The sequence below is a fragment of the Periplaneta americana genome, chromosome 4, assembly GCF_040183065.1.
Source record: "Periplaneta americana isolate PAMFEO1 chromosome 4, P.americana_PAMFEO1_priV1, whole genome shotgun sequence".
In the NCBI taxonomy this organism is placed as follows: Eukaryota; Metazoa; Arthropoda; class Insecta; order Blattodea; family Blattidae; genus Periplaneta; species Periplaneta americana.
Window position 1 is genome coordinate 202,081,457 of NC_091120.1, and position 12,094 is coordinate 202,093,550.

The following is a 12,094-nucleotide window of genomic DNA, read 5'->3' on the forward strand; positions in this document are numbered from 1 at the left end:
ATGAAAAACTATGAAATTATACTAAATCTCCATTTTCTGTCACATCGAGTTAACGTAAATTCGCATTTGACACAACTTTCAGGTTCTGAGAATGATTGCATAAGAACAATGTATTTTCATATTCGATGTAATAAAATTTACTTCAGAATATGACTTTCGTTATTCTAAAAATATATTAAGGAAGTTAATGTTACAAGAAACTTCTTTTAAAAAGTTACGCAGCTTTTATTCGGAGCTTGTCTGATGGCTCAAAGCATTCCAACCGTCCATGCTTCACATAAAGATGCAGTATATAGCTTCAACGTTGCTCTATGTCACTGATTGTAAACAGCTTCCAAAACCATAGTTCTGGGTGACTAATTATCACTGTTGCGTCGTGTAGAAATTAATCTTAATGAGTAACTTCCGAACCCTGGTCCTAAGCCTAAATTAATATTTATTATGATTTCTTCCCAAAAATTAAATTCAGAAGAATGCTCCTTAACCCTTTGTTGCCTGACGGTACTTAGAAGTACCATGATTTATTTTGCATACTGGAAGACCTGGAAGAATAATAAACCGCCAGAAATTACGTGCAACCTGATAAATAAAATCCATCAAGGATACTAACAGTACTGTACATAGAAATACGACCTTTTTTAAAATAAAAAAATTAAAAAAAAAAATAAAAATTTCTGAAAAAATTTCTGTATGTTTTGAATTCATATTCTAACAACATTCACTAAAGAAAACGGATTTATTTTAATTTTTTTTTAAGTTCGCCAAGAAAGGGTTAATCGAAACATATTGAAATTATGAAGATTAATATAACAAATTGATAGTAAGGATTCGTCATCAATAATTAATTAACTTCGTGAAGTTATAAAATCCATGCTCTTCAGTAAGTAGTGCTACTTTATTTAGTCTTATTCTTACGGTTCTAGCATGTCAAAAATGTGTAACATCGAAATAGTTTTTAATTTCTCTTTATTATTAATCTTGTATTTAGAGAGTAAAGCTCACTGCAAACCCAGAATTCTCCAGTCTTTTCTATTTTCTGCCTTTCTCTTTGTCTCGTCATATGATTCATAAATCTTCAATCTTCTGATATCTTCTGCTGCATCAAAGTAATACAGGTTTAATTGTATTAACTTCTTGTTCGTTTGATAAAAGAAGTCTTTTATCATCCACATAGTACCGCAGTAGCATTAAGAACGCACCGACATTATAGAGGTGTCGGGTTTTATTCGACTGTAGATGAATAATTCATTTGATATAATCTTAGGCGCCGCATAGATGGATACTAAAATATCTGTCGCCAAAAATCAAATTTCTGCTGACTTTAAATATAACAAACCTGTTTCTAAGCAAGCGACGATGACAATATTGATGATGATGAAATGGGTGGTGGTTTGCTTCACGGCTGAATGGCATTGTGGATGTGAACAATAATTAATAGTATTTTTAATTGGAACTGAAATTTACTGGTAGGTGTAACCTATATAAATAGAGGTTTATTTTACGATTCTTTAGGGACTGCGATGCTTATCTGGCGTCAATATTCAGTTGATAAAGCCAGCGAAATGACTTTAGCACCGAAAGTTACATAGCATTTGGTCTTAATGGGTTGAGGGAAAACCCCTAAAACAACCTCAACAACCAGGTAACTTGTCTCAACCAGGATTTGAACCCCGGCCTGCTTGTTTTAGAGTCAGACATGCTAACTATTACTATACAGCGGTGAACTAGTATTATATACATTAGTAAGCTGAGGAATGTACGACAATTTTCGCACGGCGCGGCGTTTCCAATATCTGTATTTGGCAACCCTGGTGATCACGGCAGTCTTGATGATAAAATCCATCTGAAAAACAATGGAACAGCTTCGAGAAGTCATTGACGTATTTAAGACGTTGGCGTATTACCATAACTTGTGGTATCATGCTTTATAGTACTTATAGTTGCAGGTCTAAACTCGACGTCGCACAGTGAGAGATATATTTTACGATATTCCTGACCCAAAAGCCTAAATATAAAAGTTTATCTTTCAGGTTTGTTTTTGTTACAGAACCAAGGGTAAGTATTGGGATCCATCACTTTATTTAACGTCTTCACGCGCTTGGTCAGGGTACCTACCAGTGGCGTATATTGCTTAAAGGGTTTGGGCTACCACTGACCCTATTATTACACAAAATATATTTTAAAATCCCGATAATAAAATTCCTTACATATTTATGTGAATTCCAGACGTCTTGATTGGGACGAAAATACGTTGATGACTTCGTCCTTGAAATTACAGTTGGGCCACTTGCAAAGTTTCTGTAGAAATGACTTTTCAATGGATATTAGTGCCAAGCCGGATAAACGTTCATGTGTATGAGTTGATCTACAGTAGGATTTTATTCTTTTCAACGCAGAAAATGTTATTTCTACCGATGCTGACGTAGCTGGTATTGTCACAATTAATGTTGCCAATTTAAGGACTCCAGGAATAACTTGGTTCAGCTGGTTTTCATATATGGCAGATAATATTTCATGGATAGGTTTGTTCGAAAAATCAAAGACTTCTGCTGAATATATTACACTTAATTCATTTTTCAAATGTACTTGATCAAAGTGACTGTTATAGGACTGAAATAATTTGTTTAGTGCCTCATTCGGGAAGTTTTCTCTACAAGCAGAAAATTTTTCAGAATCTAGAAGATGTGTGAACTGAAGCTTTCCATAATCAGAAAATCTGTCAGTAATTTCCATGTGCATACGATTTAGTATGCTGTAGTACAGCTGCCTTTATTTCAATTCGTCATCTCCTTTTCTTCGCTTTATTGGTGGTTCCATTGTATTGGCTGAAGAATTTTCATTTTCCATATTACTCCATATGGACGGAAACGCACTACGTCTGAACTCGGATATAGTATTTTTTAACTTTGATACCTCTTGCAAGCAGTATGCTATGTCTAGACTTTTTGTCTGAAGAATATTGTAGAGCACATTTGTATGTGCGAACACTCTAGCATAGACTTCAAGAAGAAATATCTTCTGAAACTGTGTGAAAAAATTCAAATATCTTTGAGTCTGCACATTTACAGCATCATCCCAGATTTCTTCAGAGTCATTACAAATGATATTTTTAAAGAAAGCAGTCAGTTTTTCTCTGTATTCCTTTACTATATTTACAAGCTGAGATGTAAAATTCAATCTAGTTGGTGCTACTTTTGGGAGTTTCTTGTTCATAAATTCCTTGAGTTTTCTGATCTTTTAGGAGATGATGAGAAAAATGCAGCTAAACCCGACAGTGTTTTGAAAAAAATGCGGCATTCTGGAATGGATGAAGTAGTTTGTTGCAAAACTAAATTGAGAACATGGCTGTAACAATGGACAAATAGTGCTTGAGGATACTTTTCTTGAACTTTTGTTTTTAAGCCATTAATATTTCCCGCCATACTGAAGCACCATCGTATGTCTGTGCAATTAAGTTATTGCCGACATTGTATTCTGCTATAACACCTTCCACATGCTGAAACAAAGCAGTTTTGCCCGAACTGACATTTGTGATTCCTATAAACTGTTCTTGAACAATGGCAGTACTGTCGACGTATCTTAAAACAGTGGACAATTGACTCTGATTAGAGCAGTAACTTGTTTCATCAACAACAATGGCCACAAAAGGTTTTATGTTCTTTATCATAACCCCACTTATAGCAAATATTAAGTCATTCTGAATTGCAAGAGAAGTACCACGAAATACTGTTGAACTCTCAAGATGATTGGCCAGTAAATGGTCAAATTCACTTAAGGAACTTAAATATTCAATATAATTTCCTATATTGTCTGATTTCACACTCTCGTTATGACCCCGAAAAGCCAGTTCTTGTTTTCCTAGAAAGCAGACTGCGTTAATAAGATGCAGTAAAAACTCCCGATTTTTTTTCACAAGAACATTGTGTCGGTTGATGTGTAGAGCTTTTTGCTTATCTAGCTGTAAATCAATTCTTGTCTTCCCAAAGTTTGCAAAGTTCATGCTTTTGATTTGTCGTATTCTAGGACTGCCGTTCGAAGGGAGTTCATATTACAAAACACCTCTTTTGACCACACATTAGTTTCGCGGCTAAATAACAAACATGGCCAGCAAAATAGTTTAGACAGTTTAGAAGTACCACACAACCAATTCCACTTACCATATGATGTTGAAGTGAAATGGCGTGTGTACTCTCGCTGTTTTTCTTTTACGTCCATGGACAAATATATCTCAGGAGTTGGTCTTTCCATTTTCACAATTTCAACTTTCTCGTTGTTATGTACGACGGTTAAAAGGCACTTTTAATAAACCTTCTATTACACAGTCATTTTCAACACAAACCTCTCCAGAAACTTGTTCTGCCATATTTTTCAGAATATCACTTAATTGGGAAATTAAAAACTTAATAATTCACAATTAATATAACTCTTAGACACTCGAACAAATCACAGATTTAAAATAATGCACTGCAAGAACACAATCACATTCAATTGCTAACGTTCTAAGCGTATTGCTGCTTCGTGCCTGCGAAGAAACCGATCACAAGAGCGGCAACTCGCCCGGCTACACTGCACGATGGAAACAGATGGGAGCGAGGGGGACGGGCAGTTGTGCGAAGGACAGCGTGAGCGAAACGGTCACGGGCTACCTCACGTAGCAAGCGGTTTCTCCAGCGATGCCGCCTTGACAACTTGTTTCTTTTCGAGAGCAGAGAGCGCATATTACTCTAACAATTACTTTAATTTTAATTACTATGGTAAAACTAATACTACAAAATTATTACATTATGTTATATTATAAACTTTTTCTTCTGTAATTTCCTTGGGCTACCGCCGGTAGCCCCGGTAGTCCGCAAAATACGCCCCTGGTATCTACGTATGTGAGTGAATATGCTTCTTGTCTATGCGGATGACGTGAATATGTTAGGACAAAATCCACAAACTATTAGGGAAAACACGGGAATTTTACTTGCAGCAAGTAAAGAATGATTTTCAAGTAAATCCCAAAAAGACAAAGACTGTGATTATGTCTCATGTCCAGAATATTGTACGAAATGGAAATATAAGAGGTGGAAAAATTCAAATATGTTGGAGGAACTGTAAGAAATATAAATGACACACGGGACGAAATTAAATGCAGAATAAATAAGGGAATTTCCTGTTCCTCTTCGGTTCAGAAGCTTTTGTCATCTTGTCTGTTGCCAGAAATCCTGAAAGTTAGAATTTATAATGCAGTTATATATTACCGGTTGTTCTGTATGGTTGTGAAATTTGGACATTCACTTTGAGAGAGAAACAGAGATTAAGGGTGTTTGAGAATAAGGTGCTTAGGAAAATATATAAGGCTATTGAGAATAACGCGCTTAGGAAAATATTTAGGTCTAAAAGGGCTCAAGTTCCAGGAGAATGGAGAAAGTTATGCAATGCAGAACTGCACGCATTGTATTCTTCACCTGAATTAATTAGGAACATTAAATCCAGACGTTTGAGATGGCAGGGCATTTAGCACGTACGGACGAATACAGAAATTCATATAGAGTGTTAGTTGGGAGGCCAGAGAGAAATAGACCTTTGGGAAGGCTGAGACGTAGATGGGGGGGGTAATATTAATATGTATCTGAGGGAGGTGGGATATAATTGTAGAGACCGGATTAATCTTGCTCATGACAGGTACCGATGGCAAGCTTATGTGAGGGCGGCAATGGACCTCCAGGTTCCTTAGAAACCGTAAGTAAGTACTATACTATTTATCGACATACTCCTTTAATAAAATTGATTTATTAGGAATCAAGGCATTAATAACTTAGCAAACTTCTAAATATCATATATAATTTATTTCAAGAAATAGTCTGCCCAGGCATCCTGGGTTGCCAAAAACACAGAATAACACACATATAAGAATAGTAATGATTACAGTAAGATAGATGAGTCAAATTGAAATGTGAGCTAGGAGCTTAAGTTTAAGAAATAATAAATTTGTACATATATATGTAACAATCACACACTAACGAATACAAAGGGGGGTGGTATAATGATATTCCGTATAAATGATTTTTCAGAATTGCCACAGACCCTTTAATGGTTGAAGTAATTATTTTTGGAATGATGTCATGGATTCCAAATGTTGACCGTGGGATGGTGCCCCTCGCTCTGATCATTAAACCATGTACTTCCCAGGTGCCTTCCATCAGATATTTTTCTCGAAAATACGGAATAGTAGGCTCATAAATTTGTTGTTTTTCTTTGTTGACCTCGGATGGTTGGGTCTGGCTCATCTCAAATCTAACAGTTGGGTCCAGTATAAAGCCTTTACTATTAGTCTTGTCTAGAGCCACGATGTCCGCTCTTCTAATTCCGCCGCCTTCAGACGCAACGCAGTGCACCTCTTCATGGACCTCGAAGGATTTGTTTCTAAGGGCTTCTGCTATTAGTTTTCGGATGTTATGATGGCGTGAATTTCTCAGGAGTTCTCCATTTTACAATAATCAATACATATCTATGCTTGTATAAATATAAAAACTGAAATAAAAACAAGTAAAAGAAGAATACCGTAGAGAACTGAAAATTTAATTCCCACCTAATCTCTCTTGTGATTTCCATCCGTATAACTGAATGCACGTCATTGCTGATAGAAGACATAATGCTCTGTTAAAAGACATTCACAACATAATATCATAGACGAAATTCTCCTTTAGGAGCGATTGGAATAAAAGTATAAAAACAAAATTTGGTGCGAAGCATGTTGGTCTCAGATTGACATACACGTCATAACTGGAGGCAGAAATGTTGTTCATGGTTTATATCATAATTGGCTTTATCCTGGTTTTCAAATAGTAGCAGTATATAAATATTTGTTATAAAAGATAAGATACAATTCTCAGCATTTCTCATTCTGCAGATGGTTGTTAATCTCTCTCTATCCTTTCAGTTATGATGGATGTGATCAAGATGGAATCCGAGGTCAACTCAGTGGCTGTAGGAATAGGTGACGATATGGAGACAGAGGAGAAGCTTTTACCAGAGGTGAATGAAAAGTCATTTATTGTTGATACAAGTTTTTAATTCAAAACTAGCCAGACTCCACAGCTATCTATTTAAAGTTCTTATTAACTAATGCTGAGTTTTTGTCAGCTCCTTATGAGCAAATGCTGGTAACTTTTGATGCTGGACCCCAGAATCATTTCACCACATTATAGTCTTCATTTCATTCAGACGCTAATTAACCTAGATGTTGATACAGCGTCATAAAATAAGCCAATAAAATAAAAATAAAATTGTCCTAAAGCTGTTATGCGATCAATTTTAAACTAAAATCTCTTCACATTATTTTCGTACAGCTGTTAAGCGACCAATTTTAAACTAAAATCTCTTCACATAATTGTCCTACAGCTGTTATGCGATTAATTTTACACTAAAATCTTTTGACATAATTTTCCTACAGCTGTCAGGCGATCAATTTTAAACTAAAAATTCTTCACGTAATTGTCCTACAGCAATGCGATTAATTTTAAACTAAAATCTCTTAACATAATTTTCATACACCTGTTATGCAATTAGTTTTAAACTATAACCTCTTCATATAATGCTCCTACGGCTGTTATGCGATCAATTCTAAACTAAAATCTCTTCACATAATTGTCCTACAGCTTTTATGCGATCAATTTTAAACTAAAATCTCTTTACATAATTATCCTACTGCTCTTATGCGTCAATTTTAAACTACAACAGACTTCTGTTTGGTTCGATTCAATTTAACTACATGTGAGCAGCACAAGACGTTTCGTTTCAGTTCTGTTGCCTAAGTGGGAGGCCGATATTAAGGTAGCCTTCAGCGTGACTATAAGATAAACCAACTAGATGTAAACATGTTCATTACGAGCGCGGTATGCTCGACCATGTTAGGCACGAGACAAGTCATGCAAGCGAATGGAATGTCTTGCAGTATTCTGGTCTGTACAGAAAGTATTAGAATTTTTTAAGTCTATTTTCCATTACATTTTGAAATACTAAAAAGATCAAATTTGTCTCGTTCGTAGAATGCGCACCTTCATGCTTATGAAAAGAACTTTTCAGTGCCATTAATGTATTTTGCGTTCACACGGTTGGAATTTCGGAGGAAGAGGGAAAGAAAGGAATTCTGAAATTTATCCTTCCAATGTTGGTTTAAGTGCTCTACCATTACTGTTGTGTTTGTTCGATGTTTATCACCGATGCTGGAAGTGTTAGCATTCAGATTCAGAATCATTGAAACCATCAACCTGTAACTAACGAGAACAGATCCAGAATTTGTGATATGCGCATGTTCTGCAGGTGAACAACATGTTAGATCACGACACAGATGAGAGAAAAGTGGAGTTGGTGGATCCCGAGTGTGGTCTAGCTTCAAGCTTGTGCTTTGAGGAAATGCCAGTGCCAATTACATTTCCTGTTGTGAAGAGTGAGCCTGAGGTAAGTGCAACAACAACCAAATACCTTGGCTTACAAGTCGATAATGTGTTAAATTGCATAAGTCATATTAAAGAAATTACCCTCAAACTAAATTCAGCATGTTTTGCTATGGGAACTATACAAGAGATAGTAAATATCAATACCTTAAAAACAATATACGAGGACATAATTTAATTTTTACTAACATTTCTAATATTAACCTGGCTATACCTTTGGATCAACGGTTGATACCCCCTTCCACGACTGGAGTTCAATGATACTGGCGTAATATATAGGAAGGAAGAAAAGCAGTTCATCCATTTACGTAAACTAGGAAATATCACGCCTTTGATTTTGATAATTTTCATGAGGTTTTTGTTTAATCAAAATACAGTAGAGTATTAACAATAAGTATTTTTACTCTCGAAACCAGCTGTCCATGCGGACGTATTCATTATGCAGTTTATATTATACAGTCTACAGCACATTAGCCTACACTATAGAGAATGGAGTTAAATTGAAAAATAATCATAATAAGTATATTTAAACACATTTTCAAAATGGTGGCCGTTCATTTCGATACTGGCTTCAGTTCGAATGTGTGTAATTCCAATTGCAAGTTTCGTCCTTCGTACTAGTAACTCATGTTGAAAAAATTCTGTACCTACACTCAGAGTACCTTATGTGCTGTAAAATCAATCTTCACTTCTGCTCGATCCGAAAAGATAAAATTACTCAGACATGCAATCTACTCTCCGTCCAAGTGGTTATGTCGCAGGATCACAGAAAGGGGGAAAATCACGTGATAGTTAATTACTTAACGAGGCCCTTTTATTTAAGTTATATTAAACAGTTGTATGGGTATAATATTACGTAGACGTCCAATTCCTAACAGAAATTAATGTTCTCAGAAAAGAGCAAAGACAGCCCAGCCACTAGCCTTTACAGAGAAGCGAATAGAAGCAGGTGGGGGAAACCGGGATGCGAAGTAGGCAAATGGATGACAGTATCTATGCGAAAATGATGCATTATTGAAAACTCTTTCGTTACTGGAAAACGCGAACATATTTTTGGAACTTACTGTTTACTATGACAGTAAGGCTACTATGACTGTATATGAGGTCTTGTATCTGCGTGGAGGACGGTTGAACTTCATTAGTAGAAAGGGTGAGAGTGAAGTACATTCAAAAACTCAGGTACAATAAAAATTGAAGTAAAAATAAAATGATGTCCCTCTACTATACTTACCTGCTCTCAGTAGGTAATACGTTTTAGGAAAATTACACAGATAGTAACACCATACTCCTACTACAAAAAGGAGTAATTAGAATAATAGTAGGTGCCAAATCTAGGGAATCCAAAAAACCTACACATCATGCATATGGCATGTTAGTATATTTTTTTCACTCACAGTCATCCTCATATGTAATGGTGAAGACTTCGTAACTAATTGAACAGTTCATAGCAACGCGTAAAAAATTACTTTCATACTCTCTCGCCAAGTTTATCATGCTGTTAAAAAAGGAGTGCGTTATATTGCAGTAAAAAATTTTAAGAGCCTCTCTATGGCTATAACAATTTCACGAGAAATAAGAGTACTGGAGAAATAGCAGATCGGAAACACAGCTCATCAGATACTACATTGTCCTCCATTAACTCATGAAGACTCTATAGGACTGGAAATCAGATTTTAATCCTGAAGAGCTGTAATGTAACATCATTCTTGGATAAATGTACGCTTCTTTTCCAGGAATATTCATGGGATATGGACGAGAAGAACCTGGACTTAGCAACAGAGGATAATGCAATCTTGCCTGACAAGTGAGTGCAGCTGGTCTTATTCTCTCTGATTCGTTTAATAACATATTAATAATTAAGTGAGACGTACATTAATTTGTGTTCATTGTTGGGATGACGGAAGAAAATATATTTTGTTGCTGAATGTTTTCTCCACTATTTCAGCACTTCTTATTCACCCACACTTGCCAATAGAGAATTTTATATGATCAATTAATTTATCTAAATTCGTCAGACAGCTGACAGAATATTCTTCTTACAACACAGTGATTGTGGCATAAAAGTAAATATTGAATAATGCAATTTCATTACCTCATCGATTACATATCTTCCTCTGCATTATTCTGCCTTGGTATGTTTTCCATTCACTTCTCTCCATTCATCCTCGTCTTCACGCCATTCATTTGTTTTATCTCTGCTTATTTATTGTAATCATTTTAACTCCTAGGTCGTAGGTCATGTCACCACAGTGTATACCTTAATGGTAGAAATATTCGTTGCAGTTGTACTATATATTATTATTGCTAGGTAATTGGGATCCAATCTGGCATTTGCTTCTATTTAATTGAAAATGATTTATATATTCAGTAAACCCCGACAATATTGGTCTGCACCACTGATCGAACACAGGGACCTCCTGAATCCGAGACCCGTGCATTATCGCAGAGCCATCTCACTTCGCATAGAATTTATTTCCTTTTATTGCGTCTTTTAATTTCATATTCCTACTTTTACAAAATTTTACTGTCGGATAATAACAAAATACTCTTAGTAATTTAATATTTTTTTACGAATGTGTATTTGTTTAATGTGTGTTTATATATTTGTATAAGTTAAATTATAAAAATGAAAATTATATTTTTCTACTTAATTCAACCTAAAGTTTTATGCCCACTTTGTTTCATATAGTTATGTACATCATTGTTGTGTGGCTCCCTGAGCAGGGGTTTTCCTCCTTCGGACATGATTTCTGTTTATTATTGTCCAAGTTCTTTTACCAGCAGTAAATTACTTTTACAAACCATAGATGTTAAATTCATTGCTTTGATATTTTTACGGGTACACGCCTGTGGAGTAACGGCTAGCACGTCTGGCTACGAAACCAAATGGCCCGGATTCGATTCCCGGTTGGGGCAAGTTTCCTGGTTGAGGTTTTTTCCGGGGTTTTCCCTCAACCGAATGTGAGCAAATGCTGGATAATTTCGGTGCTGGACTCTGGTCTCATTTCACCGGCATTATCACCTTCATATCATTCTGACGCTAAATAACCTGAGATGTTGATAAAGCGTCGTGAAATAAACTACTAAAATAAAAAAAAAATTCTACCTGAATTAAATGCAATGAGAATATTAAACTGCACTGTCTCACACTGAGATATTCAGAGGTCTTGCCTTAAATAATTCCACCTTATTTCTGTCGTTATCATTCTTTTTACTGTTAATTATCTTAGTAAATATATTTTTTTCTTACCACCATATACAGAATCTTTAATTAGCCATTTTGTAATTATATGAGAGTGATTGTTGGTTCTATCACCAGCATAGATGAAGAAAATACTTTGTAAAACTATGTGACCTCAGAGTTTGAACTGCATGTTCACTGGACCATGTGATGTGAGCAGTGGAGATGTCCTGGACAATGAATCTTCGAGTGAAGGAATGTCACAAAGCGACGATCTGGGGCTGCAGCAGCTGACATCTAGTCAGAGAAATCACAATCTGACACATTCAGAAGACAAACCCTTCAAATGCCAATTTTGTTCGGTAGGATATAAATTAAAATCCTCTCTCAAATCTCATCTGCGTTTACATACAGGTGACAATCCTCTGAGATGTGAGATTTGTGGGAAATACTTCTCTCTTCCCCAATCCCT

At 35.7% G+C, this 12,094-nt stretch overlaps 1 protein-coding gene across 8 annotated transcripts in view; it reads left to right on the forward strand.

Annotated features, from left to right (window-relative positions):
* Positions 1 to 1,831: 1,831 nt before the first annotated feature.
* Positions 1,832 to 12,094, forward strand: part of LOC138698631 (gastrula zinc finger protein XlCGF57.1-like) — a 53,064-nt gene continuing 42,801 nt past the window's right edge. Inside the window, exons 1-4 of one of the 8 annotated variants that reach the window (XM_069824734.1) lie at positions 1,832 to 2,055; positions 6,926 to 7,020; positions 8,308 to 8,445; positions 10,175 to 10,245. In XM_069824734.1, coding sequence (XP_069680835.1) covers positions 6,928 to 7,020; positions 8,308 to 8,445; positions 10,175 to 10,245 — 302 coding nt within the window. In that variant the 5' untranslated portion in view covers positions 1,832 to 2,055; positions 6,926 to 6,927. Of the gene's footprint in view, positions 2,056 to 3,525; positions 5,729 to 6,925; positions 7,021 to 8,307; positions 8,446 to 10,174; positions 10,246 to 12,094 lie in introns of those variants that run through there. The other 7 variants (XM_069824738.1, XM_069824728.1, XM_069824736.1 and 4 more) reach the window with 7 other exon arrangements.